Consider the following 16,665-nt stretch of genomic DNA (forward strand, 5'->3'; position numbering starts at 1 on the left):
CAAATTAGCTACCTTTTACAGAGTCATCTATACAGTTAGGGCTCAATAAGTGTTGATGACAATCCTAAAATAGTAGGCAGTTTTTAAATTAGGAGGAACCTAGAGGTGTAGACCAATACTTTGTTACAGGTGAGAGAGTCAAGTCTCAGGGAAGTCAACAATTTAAAGATTACCTAATTTCAACAGAAATTAGGACATCAGATTTATGGAATTACTGATTTTATATGCCAGGCCCCGGACTTGACACTTGCTATACATCCTCATTTAACTTACTTAAAAATACAGTGAAATAGATGTTACTGTATCCCCTTTACCAGCGAGAAACTGAGGTCTGTACCATTCCGTATGAGTTGCTACCACGACACGGGCGCTGGCAGGGAGTGTAACACTGACAGAGATGGAGCCCCTGACTTCAGACGCCAGACTGCGGGCCCGTACCTGGACAAGGGAGCCCCTGATTGAAGCGCTAGGGAGGGGCTGGAGAGCTCCCGCCAGGAATATTCCCACAGCAACAGCCACCACCTAGGAGGACGGGAGGGGGATGAGGACGGGAGGGATCTGAGCTGCAGACTTTCTCACAGGTGCCCTTTCATCAGGCTTTCAGATCAGCCTGATCGCAATAATATAAAACTTCTCAGTTTTTCTCTCAAATCAAAGATAGCAAATCTCTTTAATGGTGAAATAGGTAAAATTTTGTTAATTTTTTTATGTTAATTTACTTTTTATAGATCATGACTTACTAAATACAAGACTTTCTTTTATTCAAAGCGCTTTTCCCCCAAAGGCCTTGTTACAGAATACATTGTACTTGCATATTAAAAGTCATAGTAATAAAATTGTTTTTTTTTTTTTTAAAGATTTTATTTATTTATTTGACAGACAGAGATTACAAGTAGGCAGAGAGGCATTCAGAGAGAGGAGGAAGCAGGCTCTCTGCTGAGCAGAGAGCCCGATGCGATGCGGGGCTCGATCCCAGGACCCTGGGATCATGACCTGAGCCGAAAGCAGAGGCTTTAACCCAATGAGCCACCCAGGCGCCCCTAAAATCGGGGTTTTCTAGGACGTGGAAAGTTCGTGTTCATAAAATATGTTAGGAAACTTAGCTGCCTCTCTCCTAAAAACAGAAAGGTGTTCAGTATTAGAATGAAAAGAGTCAGAGATACTGCCAGTATTGAACAGAGAGAAATAACGCCGCTTCCTCTTTCCCAAACAGGACATTAGCACTGTTTACCAGATCTTTGCCGATGAGGTGCTTGGTTCAGGCCAGTTTGGCATCGTCTATGGAGGTAAGCGACCTACAGCCGGCTGTGTCTCATACATACTCCAGGAAGCTGTGAAACTGGAAGACCCTGGCCAGCTGTCATGTCCTGTCACAGTTTGTCGAGTGGTTCCCCCCGGGGCTGACATGCTTTCTTCTAGCTCTGCCCTATTCACTCTGCGTGTTCTTTAATCGCAGCTGCTCGCTTTACAGAGTAACAGAAAGCGTCAGGAAATTAGTTTCACAGTACTTACTTTATCTCTCCTCACAGCTCACTCATAAGGATGTTTGTGGGGGAAAATAAATGGCTTGAAGCCTTTGTTGGGCTTTGGGGGCTCATTTATCCAAGGATATGCTCTGCTGGATTTCTAGCACAAGTGGCCCCATTCGTCTGCTGTTGGCAGGAATGTCATGTCAGGTCCGAAGACCCGAAATCGTGCTGTGACTCCTGACACTGGCAGTCATTTAAGCTCACTGTGCCTTAGTATCTTCATCTGTTTAAAGCGGCCAACAAAATCTGACCTGCATAGCTCCCAGGGGTGTTAATTAAGCCTAATGTACATAAAAGTACTTTATAAGCTATAATCTACAGTATAAAAGAAATGTTAAATCCTTTTCCTCCTTTGCCAACCCCCTTTAAGTAGCTTTCTAGTGGCCTTTCCGCCTTAAGGCTTACCCTAATATGTGGTTAAATAACTGTGCTGTCTCGGTGAACCTAGAATAAAATTAATTCATTGATAAAATGCTTCTATCTTGACAGTATCTGAAGACTAAGTCAGAGTAGTTAACTCATTTAACAAGGTAGATTATTGTTCAGCAAACAGGTTCATTCAAATTTCCTGCCATTTCAAATAATGAAACTGCCTTTATGAGAGGCAACTACTAAGGAAAAATGTAATTTACTTCTAAAAGTTAAAGGTGAGTGACGGAGAAAGAACAAAATCAGCCAAAGAAAAGAAATCCAAGAGTAAAAACATATTAGTTTCAGTCTTTGTTCAACTTCCTCATAAAGCTTTCATATTGTATATGAACTGTCAACTTGCTTTTTCTTTCTTTTCTATACTTTTTTTTTTTTTTTTAATAGGAAAACACAGAAAGACTGGAAGGGATGTGGCTATTAAAGTAATTGATAAGATGAGATTCCCCACAAAACAGGAAAGTCAACTCCGTAATGAAGTGGCTATTTTACAGGTAAAAAACCCAAGTTGCATTGTATTGGTTTTAATATTTGATTTGTGAGTTTTTAAATGCAAGTCTGTTGAGTGTGCTGATAAGAATGTTTGTTTTTTCTTCTGTTTTCATATTGTGACCTTTGGGCTCAGTAGGAGGCTGGTGGGCATTTACATTAAATCCTTAAGTCTTTTTTTTTTTTAAAGGAAAAATTAAGTTAGAGTAATCTAGGAGTTACAAGAACTGCCATTAAGATAGTAGTTTAGAACACATTTTCATCAGCAATGTCTTAACAACAACAACAACAAAAGTAAAAACCTAATCTGTCACTCCAGAAGCTCAAAATACTTGGATACCTATGTCCCCACATTTGATTAGGAGGTCAGCTAAATATAAAGATCAACTTTAGCCTACTTTGTAATTGAATTACAATTCTCAGAACAATCTGAATGTGGTAAAAACATTTTTTAACGGAAACTTCAAATACTCATTTGCTGAAATTCATTACACGAGATTTAGTCAGATGAGCATTTGAACTAGACTCTTGCACATGGGTTGAAAGGAATGTACTGCGCTCCCTCTGCTCACTCTGCCCTTTGGCTCCGCACCTCCCGTCCGCTGTGTCATCCTTTCCCATCTTTGCCCATGATTCTTCTTGGATGTAGTCCTCATTAGACAACCTCAAAGGCTGGCTGAACCCTGCCTGGCAATTGATTCTGGTATTCTCTGTTCTCTGCAGCCCCACTGACATCCTTGGTTTTTCTTCCCCATGTCTTCCCCTTTTTCAAGAAAGGTCAGGAGGTAAAGACTGAAGATCTGACTGAAACTACAGTTTTGGCCTTTCCAGTGGCAGGGAGGAACAATTCTAGAATCATTGATTAAGCAGTGACCTTCTAGTTTACTCAGGAACATCCAGCTTCTCTCCTGAGTGCTTGATGATGATCTCTGGATTTCTGTCGGTTTAATAGAAAGGAGGACATGACATTTTTGGACATCTGCAAATACTCTGTTAGGCTGAGCCAAAATCTCTTGAAAAGGTTCCACAGTAGACTACGCTCAGCAAATTGAGTCTCTTTTCTGAATGATGGCCACACTGTCTTGCTGTTCCTTAAATATGACAGATATGGTCCTGTCTCAAGGACTTTGCTTTAGCTGTTACCTCTGCCTGGAATGCTGTCACCCCCAAGATCTACATGGCGTAGCCTCTGACCTTCTTCAAGACTTTGCCCAAACGGCATTTCCTCATGAGGCGTTTGCATTCTGTTCCCATCCACCCTTACCCTCTTTTTCTTCGCTCCATAGCACTCACCACCTTCATCCTGGGTAGTTTACTAGTTTATTACCTGTTGTTTACCCCACCTTGCTAGAATAAGCTATCCATGAGATGAGATTTGTCAGTTTTGTTCACTCATGAATCCAGACTACCTACATAGTAACAGGCACAGAGCAAATACTCATTTAATGTTTATTGAATAAATGTGTTTATATGGGGGATTACCTATAACCTGTTAAATTTTTTAAATGGAAATGTGGAATGGTTCCATTTGTATAATTTCTTAAGGTAATGTGTACTTGCATATGTGTACATACAGTTATGTAAAGAAAAGGATCCATACCTACCTGAACTGTTAACATGGCTGCTGGGGACTGTGCTGTGGGGCAGGAAGGAAATGGAGGCTTTTTACTTTTTCATAGGGATGTGGTAATATAACACTGTCTTTGCTGTTGCCTGAAGCATAAGCTGTAGAATAGTAATGGGAGAAAATGGTGTTGCTCTCATGGCTACTTACATAAATGGGAAAATGTCATCAGAAACTTAAGAAAGAAATTTCTGGTTTGAATACTGTGGTATATTCACCATTTTCCCTTTCTCTTTTTGAGAGTCCCCTAAAAGCTATAAGAAAAATGACAAACCGAAATTTTTTTAAAAACTAATAAAAATAGAAGAAAGTGCGGACCTATAAAATAGAGGAGTTTTCCCAGAAACACTGGCGATGGAGCCAAGAGTGCATGCAGGAAGAGGCGCCACAGTAAGGGCTGTTTTTGCTGGCTCTTCTGAATTGTATAATTGTGAGATGCTCTCTAGGTGCCTCCTCAAACAGAAGAAAGTGAAGGGGGTCACGATCTTCTGAAATTTAATTTAAGGGAGAACACAGTAAGTGAAGGGATGAAGCGCCCTTTAATAGTGGAAGAGCGCAGACCACACCAGATAGCAGCAGTGGCCTTTAGAAAGGAGAGCTAGAGAGGAGGCGGGGAGAAACTGACCAGCGCAGCAGCAGTCCTGCGAGATGAAGTAGCCAAACTAACGACGTGGAAGGCCTAAACCGCGTAAGGTAATCAACCACTGTATGCTGAGTCTGTACCCTAAAAACAAAGAACAAAGAACTCATTCATTTAAAAAAGCAGGATAAATGGTATTCTTTGATCCTAATGCAGTAATACTAGAAATAAATTACAAAATTGAAAAACAAAAGCTCCCACCACCCGAAAGTTTTTTAAATATCTTAATTTTTAAAGAGCAAAATCAAGATTTCAAAGTATTTAGAAAATAATTGTGAAAATATTGGATATCAGCTTTTAGACTATTGCTCAGAAAATTTATAACCTCAAATATTTACACAAGAAAGAATGAAAATAAGTGAATTAAGAATCCAACTCAAGAGGTTAAAGAATGAATAATAAAGGAAAGCAAAAATAAGAGAAATCAGAACATCTTGGGGAGAGGACCACAAATAGTGAAAAAAATTTAAAGGCATTTTAAGATGCTGCCTTTTCCAGCTCTATCAAATAAATTTGAAAACCTCGAGATAATGAGTCTCTATGAAAGTATAATTTACCAAAAGACTCCAGAGGAAACAGGACATTTAAACAAACAGAGGATGTTAAGAGACAATAATGTTATAGCATACTTCTGTTTTTGCGTTTGTGTACTGTTTACAGGACTGGGGCTGGGGAAGAACTTTCAAGACAACTACAGCATGGGGATAGCCAACCACACTTAGAATTCTATGTTGATCAAATTTGTGATATTCTGAATCTTCCCCTGCTCACTACTATTATCACACCCATGTCACTTTGGTTTACTATATAAAATTGTCTTTTTTTTTTTTATTTTGCTGCTTGGAATACCATCTCATTAAATTGTTTTAAATTGATTAGTAAACAGTATTTTACACTTGCTAGTCATTTTTAAAAACACCATGATTCAGACATTGAGCTAAAATGACTAAGACAGTCTCTGCTGTCAGGGAACTTACTAGGATACAGAGTGAGATGCGTACACATGACACAGTACCGTGGGATAAACATTGTTGCATGTATATATAGTGTTAGGTGAAAACTAATCGCCTTAGAGAGAGGTAATGTGAGCTGGAATTAAAGCCACCACGATGGGAATTGAGAGATAATGGCAAATTCAAAAAACATTTTAGAGATGGTGTTCAGCCTCACATAAGCCAAAAAGAAGTTTCTCCTTTTAGCATAATTAGGTACCTATAATAAAGATAAAAACATAACAAAAATATACTTCTAATAATAAAAAGTTTAATCACCTTTAATGAAGATATGAAAGTCTAAGCAGAGGAATAGATTTATATCCAGGACTAGAAAACCATGGAATATTTTTGAGCATAGCTGACTGAAGATAATTTGCTTTTGAGGAAGGTTTTTGTTTTTTGTTTTTTAACCAGTAAGATAGATGGCTTTTTTATTAGCAGAAACAGTGTCACATTCAGGTTTATATTTTTGCAACCCTGGTAACGTAGTGGTGCTTAAGAAGCGTGAAGATGGAGGTAGAGATCTTGAGCCTGAAAGCAGGAAAACCAAATGCAGATATGATTGAGAATGCAGACTTAGATAAATAACTACCCTAAAAACAGAACCATCTCTTGAGCACAGACCTCCACAGATACAGCCCCAAAGAGCCAAAGCTCTGTGTAGTTAGCTAAAATTTGATTGGCAGTTGGTGTCTGTTCATGGACAGCATAAAATTACCACAGCGTCAGAAGACTAAAAAGATGAGGAAGAAAAATGTAGTAGTAATGGACAAGGACACTTATGTAATTAACTGGAAAGACCTCCTTTCCCTTCAGGGCATCCATTGCACTACAGATCTTGGAAAATCCCATCCATGATCCCATTCGTTTGCTTTTACAGCTTATTTTTTTCTTTCTATGCCATGTATTCCAGACAGTCGCAGTACATTGTTAGATGTTTGCATAGTAAAATTATTTTTCTACTTATGTTGGTCATATCCGTATCCTGCAACTCTCCAGAATTTGCACCATCCTGGGATTGTAAACCTGGAATGTATGTTTGAAACTCCAGAACGAGTTTTTGTAGTAATGGAAAAACTACACGGAGATATGTTGGAAATGATTCTATCCAGTGAGAAAAGTCGACTTCCAGAACGAATTACTAAGTTCATGGTCACACAGGTACTTTAACTTTTTTTTTTTTTTTTTTAAACAGTACTTGAAAACAGAGAAATGGCAGTGCTTTTACATATTGGGTTATTTTGGGAATTTTTAACTTTGAAGAACAGAGTAACACTTCAGTTAAAACTTGACAAACTGTAGTAGACTTTTCAAATTATCATACCATTCAAGAGCTCAGGTGGGGGTTTATGATTTTTTCGAAGCACTGAAAAAATTCTGTTTTCTTCAATAACAGATCCTAGTTGCCTTGAGGAATCTACATTTTAAAAATATTGTGCACTGTGATTTAAAGCCGGAAAATGTGCTGCTCGCATCAGCGGAGCCATTTCCTCAGGTGAGCTACTCTTTAGAACCTTTTTAAGTATCTGACAGTATTACAGAGCAGCCAAGTAATAAAAGGGAAAGCAGTAAATTCAGACTTACAGCCATCTTAACAGAAGGAATTGGCCTATAACTGCCAGTGAGGATTAATACTTGACATAATTTGAACTCCGACCTTATTAATTATATTATTTTCATTAAGACTTTTTGGACCTAACCAGACCTCAAGGAATAACTTTTTGCACATGGACTGCAGTTCACTTCTTCCTGGGGTTTGGGAATGAAGCGAGGAGAGTCAATCTTGGCTGGTGCCTGGTGCTTGGGACAAATTCCCCATAAAAACGGGTAACCCTGCAGTAGGGGACACTAGATTTAGAGGGGGGAGACACTAGGTTTTGAGGCAGGCAGCCAATTTTCCTTCCTCTTCAGAGCACTTTATTTCAAACATTTCACCAAAACCTGTGGAAGAATTACATTTCCCATTACTGCCATCACTCACACATATATATCCCCTTTGTGCGCTCACGCGTGTATGTGTATATGTCTGTGTCCTGTGTGGGATGCATTGATTTTTTTACTTGGTTAAATTTCATTTCACTAAAGAATGTTGATCCTGTTCCAAAATTATTTCATAACCTAAGAAAATGCTTCATAAACCCGTAGTTTGGAAGTTTTCCTGAGGAATATATATTGGGAGTACCCATAAATGTTTTTCATGGTTATCACTGGTGAATTTTCCAATCAGCTAGAATATCTGTTGACAAACTATTATTTATTGATTTATTTATTTGAAAAATGCACAGATGGCTAGACCAAGGACAATGATTTATTTTACCTGAGTTAAATACAATTCAAATTGTCATTCAAAGAAAAATATATATATTTTTAAAGATTTTATTTCTTTGAGAGTGAGAGAAAGCAGGAGAGGAGGTACGGTCAGAGGGAGAAGCAGGCTTCCCACTGAGCAGAGAGCACAATGTGGGGCTCAATCCCAAGACTCCAGGATCATGACCTGAGCCCAAGGAAATTGCTTAACCAACTGAGCCACCCAGGCACCCCAAAAAGATTATTTTTAAAAATTACTCTTACAAGGAAGTAATCCTATTGCTTTGTAATGCCTGTGTTGTTAAAAGGGATTCCCTATCATTGTGAGGTTGAAAAGGGTTCCCTAGCAGTTGGTGTGATGTTTGTAATAAAGTGTTTCCATACGTTATCATCTCATTTGATCTTCAGAATAGTCTGGGCGAAGGATGCACACCCCTACAGTGAGGCTAAAACTTTCTGACTTCTGAGAGGAACAAAGGGAAAACATCATTTCCTTGACATTTCTTGTTGCCCAAGTACTAGCTGTGGCTACACTTTCTTATTCAGTTGCCAGACTGCCATGGCATCTTTATCAAGATGTTACTAGAAATATGGCATTTAACAACAACAGCAAAGAAAGTTCACATGTCTGCATGGTTAATAATCCTGTTCTAGGACTTAGAGGGAGCCACATTCAGTAAAGACACAGAATAATCATGCACCAGGGTCCATGTCTTAGTAATAACAAGAAGTATTTGAATACACCTTCATCTTTGCTTTCCAGGCACTGTTATACCGTTGGTTGTAGAGGCCAAATCCCTTTTTTCATCAACTGATCATAATGCTTTTTGTGAAGACATTTTGTAAGTCAGGGCATTTCCTCTGGAAAATACTTGGCATTTGCTTATTTAGCATGAATGTATCATTACTCCCTAAAACCCAAACTTCTTCTAGATGATGGGCAGCAAGATAAGGGCTCTGAGCTCTGCCAAGCTCATCACATTTCTAGAACACTCTTTCCAAAAGGATATTGTAGTGACTGTGGCTACCTTCAAATAGACCTCGTTTTTCCAGATCCAAAGTCTGACTAGTCATCATTTTGCTGATTCTTTCATGCAGACTCTAGCCTTCCTCTTCTGAGGGCTACAGTACTAGTCCTCTTTACTACACCTCAGTTTACTTGCCAACTGATAGTAATCCTCAGGAGTACAGATTCTAGGATTAAGGGTCAGTTTAATAAAGGGTCAGTTTTTAAATACCAACTTATTTTTCATTCAGCATAAATTTATGAGTACCTTTATGTGTCCAGGCACTATTTACTGAGGATTCAAAAATGAGACACATAATTTCTGCTCACAGATGATAGAAAAGTAGCTCCTTAAAAGCCAAATGCTAAAAAATCAGTGCCTTCGTATTTCATCATAAAACTTTGACCACTTATACCACCAGTCTGGTGTTTCTGGCATTCTGAAAGCTAGAACTTTCGAAAAACTGGTTTTTTGAAATAAGCACTAGGAAAGCTCTTCACACTATGTCAGTAATACATCACAGGGTTATAAATGTACCTGCCTTTTGGCAAAAGGGTATTTTGTAATTTCCCCACCTGCATTCATTTGACATTCGTAATTCAGTACATATGTTGTCAGGTGTGTTGAAATGACTCGGTATCATACTTAGGGACAGGTATGTATAGGAGATTGACTAACAGATGAAAATGCAAAGTTAGCATCATCTTTTTATTTCCAGGTGAAACTGTGTGACTTTGGTTTTGCACGCATCATTGGTGAAAAGTCATTCAGGAGATCTGTGGTAGGAACTCCGGCGTACTTAGCCCCTGAAGTTCTCAGGAGCAAAGGTTACAACCGTTCTCTAGATATGTGGTCAGTGGGAGTTATCGTCTATGTTAGCCTCAGTGGCACATTTCCTTTTAATGAAGATGAAGATATAAATGACCAAATCCAAAATGCTGCATTTATGTACCCACCAAATCCCTGGAGAGAAATTTCTGGTGAAGGTAAGGGAAAAAAAAGTTTCAGCTCTATGCCCTTTAGTCTAAAAATCTTTGTGATCTCAAATCAGCCTGTCTCTTTTGTCTCATCTTTTTAAATTTCTCATATTCATCTTTCAAATTCAACCAGTTTTTGAGCACTCTTCCTTCTGCATTGTCTCTTCTCCAATTTCCTTATAGCACTAATCCAGGCCCCAGTTTCCTCCTTTAAAAACTACTAAAATATCTTAACAGTCCTATCCATTAGACACTTTCCCGGCCCTACTTTTGTCTCAATCTGCCCCAAACACCTTGGCCTTCTTTTAACCACATTGCAACTATGTAGGTCTCCCTGAGACAGCCCGAGTCTACCTGCTGTCCTCCCCTCCATAAAACCTAGTTGTTTTCTCTTCCCACCTACTTTTCTGCATTTTGCTTAGACCTTTCCCCTGCCTACAGTCCCTCTTCCTTGTTACTGAAATCCTTCTAGTCCTTGAGGACTGTGGCACATCTATGAAATCTTCCCTGAGCCCCTCCTCTAAACTTGGTAAGATCAACTCAGGGTACTAGGCGGAGATATTTTTCCTTATTCTTTCTTTTCATAATTACTTATTTTCAGAACTAGATTGTAAGCTCCTTGAATGGAGACCTTTCCGGTTCTTTATATTTAGAATGAACTTTATAGACATTTTCCAGTTTATTTGTAGCCCTCCCAGGGTCCAGTCCTAGGAAGCAGGATACATCTATTTTCCCTGCCCATTACCGGTTTTTGAGCTTGCAAGCTGGGGTTCTGTACGCATGAAGAATGCCCCGGCTGTCCCTCTTTTACTTTTTGATACTGTCGGGCAGAGCACACAAGTTATTTAGCAGCCGCATATTGAATGGAATCCTACTGGGGAAATACCCCACCTGGATTTTGCCAACCTTTGGAACAAGGGTTTTCTTTGTTTTCCAGAAGTACCAGACCTAATCATAGGGATTAACAGCCCATTAAACAGGGGAAGTTTGAGGAACAACCTGTAAGAACAGTAGCAGGCTTACTTGGTAATGAACAGCTAACTGAAGTATAGATGAGGTTTCTCTTAGAGTTCCTCGGGCAGTGTGGTCTGCAGACCTCTCCTACCCAAACCCCCTGGCTATATCCCAGAGCTTCCACCTCACCAGCTGGCGTGACACTAGGAATGCATTTTAATAAAGATCCCAAATGATTCTGTTGCACATGGTGGACATCCATTTAAGCAACACCGGGTAAAAGTTTGAAGTATTTGGAACCGAGAGTTCATAATTAAAATACCTGTGGTATGCAGAAGAGAAACAGAGTGGGTATGAAGTGAACGTTTCATTTGGCTCATCCCTGGGTCCAGGCTTTTGTATCTGTATTTCAAACGTACTGTCACACTGCACTGTAGTCAAGACGCAGTCACACGGAGGTTATGGTTTTGCAGTTGCTTCATTTCTTCAAATAACTGGATGAAATAAGTATGCCAGCATACTTACTGTTATTATACACACCAAACACCACGCTTGTTTGAGTGTGAACTTGTGGTAATAAGTTACCCTGTTAGTCTGGCCCCATGTGTAGAGGAAGCCAGCGGCTTTGGCTCCTTAGCAGACCAAGCCAGGGACTAGGGAATGGTGTCTTTGGGGGAAACAGCGAGTCGGTCTTTGATCAGTTTTTTTAATTCACTTTGAAATAATAATAGCTATAACTAGCACTTACGTGCTAGGCACAATTCTAAGCTCTTTACATGTGTTATTTCATCTTTACAACAACCTCATTTTGTAGACAACAAAACAGAGTAATGGCAGCAGGCACTCACCGACCCTCTGCCACACTGAATGTGTACTCTGCACACATTCAGTGTGCATGTGAACGTGAACTAAGTGCAGTGAACATTTATGGATCCTAACAGGGTAGTTGCGCAGGGTCGCTGTTAAGACTGCAGCCTTGAGAAGCAAAACCCTCGACCCTGTATTTCTGTGATTTGAACTGCTGCCTTCTAAGACTCACAGGTTTGGTTTGCTCCATATACCCAAATTTACGTGTCTGATTTTGTCTTTTCTCTTAGCAATTGATTTGATCAACAACCTACTTCAAGTGAAGATGAGAAAACGTTACAGTGTGGACAAATCTCTTAGTCATCCCTGGCTGCAGGTAAAAAGACAAAAAAACCGTCGTCTCTCTGGTGATCCTCATTCAGGCCATTCATTGTACTTTGTCTTCCCTACTGAAACCACTCTAAGATCAACAGATTCTCCTCATCTTAGAATACTGTTAAGTGTTCTTTAGTGATTAATTTATCCTGTGGCTGCATCTCTGGAGGTTTTGCAGTGAGCCACTGAAATGTAAAACTTCTAGACAGTTAAACTCCCATGAACTGAAAAGCAGTGATTTAGCCTTTTTATAGAACCTTATGTTTCATACCACCTTTTTTGTAAGATAATCATATTATTTTGTCAAATATATTTTACTTTAAAATTATCCACTAAAAGATTCATATTTGCATTGATGAGATCAGAAATGCCATATAATGCCATTTGGCTGAAGTCCCCCCAAAAGCTGTTGCATCGATCTGTCAAAAGATACCCCCAAACTTCAGAGTAAAGAGAAGCTTTAGAACTGTTTTAAAGAGAGTAGGGAGTAGCATTAACTTCAAAACAAATGCAGTCTTAGTCAGTCTCCATGATTATTAAATTACCCTGGTAGGAGATTCTAAGTACTTTCCCCTGGTTTGAGGAGTAACACGTGGGTGTACGGTCAGAGTATAGAACAGGATGTTTTAGTGATTATTATTAGCCATCTCAGAAGCCTCAGGCAAATTTTTTTTTTTAGTTGTAGAAACTGGTTACTTCATTAGAGATTCTAAATTTGAAAAAGTATTTAACATTGCTAATTTAAATATTACAAATGGAACTTACAGTATAGCAAGTACTTTTGGTATTGGGTTTAGGTTGTCAATTTTGTGACTAGGGTGCTAAGAAAAAAAATTCACAGTATTTTGTTACTTTTATACTTTATAATCACCTCATTTTTTTTTCTAGGACTATCAGACTTGGCTTGACCTTAGAGAATTTGAAACTCGCATCGGTGAACGTTACATTACACATGAAAGTGACGATGCCCGCTGGGAAATACATGCATACACCCACAATCTTGTATACCCAAAGCACTTCATTATGGCTCCCAATCCAGATGATATGGAAGAAGATCCTTAATTATCAATGAGCTAACTTCAGTAAGGAAGGATTTCATTTTATGTACTGATGTTTCACTGCACAGCTGTTGTTTGTAGGCTGTCATCTGCAAGGGTGCAAAGACATGGGGAAATAGGATAAGCAATCAGTGACACCAGTACTGTAGTTCATTATGAGTAGATACAAGAGGGGAAACTGAGTAATAAAAATACACAATGGAACCAAGATGAAGCATTTCATAAATTTTTATAGCATAGTAATGATTGGTTTTTGTATTTTTTCCTAATCCTTCACTTTAGTACTATAGTGGCATTTAATTTATCTTCCCTTTCCAAATGTTCTTACACTGTTTTTTAAAAAGGAGAAAAAGCAAAGCTTAGTCCAGCCATTGAATATCTTGATGAAATCATTTAAGAGTTCTAAGCAGGTTTGCATTTAAAAGCTAACTGAGGAGGGGCCACCAGCCTGAGATTTCCTCTGCAGACTCTAGGCATTTGTTTAACCAGAGACATGAGGGGTTTTTCCTAGGTGCCTAGAAATGTTTCCTAGACTCTAGGCTGTTTTACTTTTTTTTTTTCTTTCTTTCTTTTTTTAAGTGAGTCAAGAGTCAAAACCATGATCCCTAACCTTTGGAGCTGAACTCTTAATATGCTCTCTACAACATAAAAATTAAGTTAGTCCCCTTTGTATGTTGGAACAGCCTCTAAGATAATTTGGGACAGTTGGTGTCACAGAACCTGAAGGAGGGCCTGCTGGTCTGTCTGCTCCTCGATCAGCATCTGTGTTCTGTACTCACGTTCCCGCTGGACCACCGGAATGCCACAGCTGGCTTCCAGTGTTCAGTGAGGAAAGAGCTGAACTTTTCTTACACAGTTTATCTTTACACACAGTTGAATAATTTGAGGAAGAAAATTATTAAAAGTAAGGCCAGTGCAGGATCAGCTAATGCTACAGAGAAGAACAGCAAAGAGTGTATCCGTTTTTTCTTCCCTTAGTTTATTGGAAGGGTTTACAGATATCTGGAATGTTTTTAAATCCGTTCTTTTAAGCAGTTTGAGGCAGTGGGTGGGTAGAGCATGAAGCATTTACTTTACTCTTTCATTTGCTCTGCTAATACTGTAGCCCTACCCTTATTACTATTTTTTTTAACATTTCAGCACCAGCAGCCCACTAAAGAAGTGTTTTTCTACTCAGATACAATGTTTAAGAGGTTAGACTTTTTCATAGCTTTTACAAAGTTACTAATAGTTTTCTCTCCCCAAAAAGTTTAAGATCTGGGATCACCCCCTTATTTAAAAAAAAACTAGTGGCTTTGTTTCTTCATTCCACAGTAATCACTGCAAACTATTCCCACCCCCCCAAAAAAAGAGCAAAAGATTTAGAGTCAGAAAATCTGGTCTTAAGTCTGGGCTCCAATCTGTCTGAGCCTCAAAATCTCAATCTGTAAAATGAAGACCATAATTCTTGCCTCTCACAATGCTGTTGTGAAGCTGGGCTATGTATGAAAATATTCGTACTCAATAAACTAAGAACTATAGAAGTGTTAGGTAACATTGTCCCACTGAATGAGGTAGCAAAAGAATGTCCCTGGATACAAATAGTTGGAGTCAGAGAGGGCCTTGACAGAGCCCTGAAGCTACTCTGTTATCTAGGCTGAGAGTACCGTTGAGAGAGGACCACTGTGCAGTCTCCTGTGTTCTGAGCTCTTTACACATTTTACTTACTACCCTCACAACAGTCACAAAGTATGTGCATTATGGACTTCATCTCACAGATCAGGAAACTGAGGCACAGGAAGATTAAGTAACCAGCTGTGGAGGGTCACAGTATGTGGACGTGAACCCTGGCAGTGTGGCTCCCGTCCCTCTGTCCCCCCCACCCCCCAACCACTGTGCTGTACTGCCTACTCATACTCTCCACCATGTCTCGTAGTATTCAATCTCCTATGGGAGGTTAAAAAATTTAGTCAAATTTTGCAAAACCTTTTAGAAATGTATTTTCTCTGTGCTAAAGGATGACTTCCCCAAATCTGTCCAAAGTAAGCTTATACCAACATACTAAAATGGAGTGATTCTGAGTCCCGAGGCACCCTATTGTGGTTTTGGTTTTACTGCCTAAGGTGAAAATTAACTGGAATGATGTGTGCTATACTTACATAATCAAACTTTACAAGCCATGAAATTAATTGCACTCTGTTTGTTTGTGTTGTTGAATGCATAAGAAGCTTTCTAAAAAAATTTGTAAAGGCACTGTCAGATAATTTGGAGTTGTCATTTACTCCAGATATTGTATAACCTGCATAACCTTTTTTTGTCTTGAAGTTGTTTTTGTATAAGAATTGTTAGAAACATTTGATAATGTACAAAGTAGTCTATAATGACACTGTTCCGTACATTTTTATATTTTTTGTTACATCCCACTTTTTGTAAATATCCTCAAAGAAGCTTGATAATAAAATGTATTTCCATATCACCATACTTTTCCATGTGAAAACCTGAGCATTATCTCTAATAGAGGTATCCAAAGAAAATTTTACTTGGTTGTGTTATTTTCCCAGGCCTTGGTAAAAGTATTATTTTGGAAATAGTATTTGTAAATGGAACTAATGCTATATTTAAAACACTGATTTTTTTTTAAACTACCTAAAATAAAAAATAACTCATTATTTCAATTTTATATGAAATTTGAGGTAATTATCTGGAGGTCTTCTTTCTTGGCATGAAAGTTTAGAATAATTATAACTACAAAGTTATCAGGAGCTACCATCAAATATTCAACTATTGTAACTTCTACAAGACTTAAATAAGCCAAATGCCATTCAAGTAAATTTTCTAGGTTTTAAGACACAAGGCATTGCCTGATTCCTCCCATTAATTACAAAAACTATTAAACAACTGAGAGGGGCCAATGTTGGGCATTTTCACCTTCCAAAAACTCAACAGCCAAATCTTTGGAAAAAAGTAAAGGTGGATATGAATGGTGCAAGGTGGGGCAGCACGTGAAAAACAAGCCGTCTCTCTATCTTCCTACTTGAGAGTAAGACACAGAATACTAGTCCTGTTCTGAGTTAAGCCAAATGAGCAACAGAAAGCCAAGAACTGATCACTCTGCCAGTGAACTTTCAATATAGTTAAGCTATAAATTCAAAACATACATCTCATACTCTTTTCCTTTAATCTCACGGTAAATTTCTATTGCCAATATAGTAATTCTTCAGAAGGTATATGTCTGGTGTTAATATAAACGTTCTGTGAACCAAAAAATGAGAATTTACAGAATGAAAACTTGACATTTATCTGAAAATAAGGGAGAATTAGTTCAGATCAGAAAATGCTTCCTGCTAACATAGTCTGCATTTACTCTAACTCATATATCAGGTACATGTTAGGTTTACTAGTTTTACTGGCACTTAAATATTTTTTTAAGATTTTACTTACTTATTTTGAGAGAGGGAGAGGGAGACTCCCAAGCAAACTCCATGCTGCGTATGGAGC

General features: G+C 38.6%; 1 protein-coding gene and 1 long non-coding RNA gene across 3 annotated transcripts in view; one reads left to right on the forward strand and one right to left on the reverse strand.

Annotated features, from left to right (window-relative positions):
* PRKD3 (protein kinase D3) overlaps positions 1-15,701 on the forward strand; it is an 82,936-nt gene extending 67,235 nt beyond the window's left edge. For both annotated transcript variants that reach the window (XM_032352957.1, XM_032352958.1), the window contains exons 13-19: positions 1,214-1,286; positions 2,343-2,449; positions 6,703-6,864; positions 7,100-7,198; positions 9,736-10,003; positions 12,046-12,131; positions 13,019-15,701. In XM_032352957.1, the coding sequence (XP_032208848.1) occupies positions 1,214-1,286; positions 2,343-2,449; positions 6,703-6,864; positions 7,100-7,198; positions 9,736-10,003; positions 12,046-12,131; positions 13,019-13,192 (969 nt within the window). In that variant the 3' untranslated portion in view covers positions 13,193-15,701. The remainder of the gene's footprint in view (positions 1-1,213; positions 1,287-2,342; positions 2,450-6,702; positions 6,865-7,099; positions 7,199-9,735; positions 10,004-12,045; positions 12,132-13,018) is intronic.
* Positions 5,952-12,047, reverse strand: LOC116596021. Its single transcript, XR_004287976.1, has 2 exons — positions 11,271-12,047; positions 5,952-7,644 (listed from the first exon to the last, which is right to left on the reverse strand). It is a non-coding gene; the product is annotated as an uncharacterized LOC116596021 (long non-coding RNA).
* Positions 15,702-16,665: the final 964 nt, after the last annotated feature.

The sequence above is a fragment of the Mustela erminea genome, chromosome 7, assembly GCF_009829155.1.
Source record: "Mustela erminea isolate mMusErm1 chromosome 7, mMusErm1.Pri, whole genome shotgun sequence".
Taxonomy (NCBI): Eukaryota; Metazoa; Chordata; class Mammalia; order Carnivora; family Mustelidae; genus Mustela; species Mustela erminea.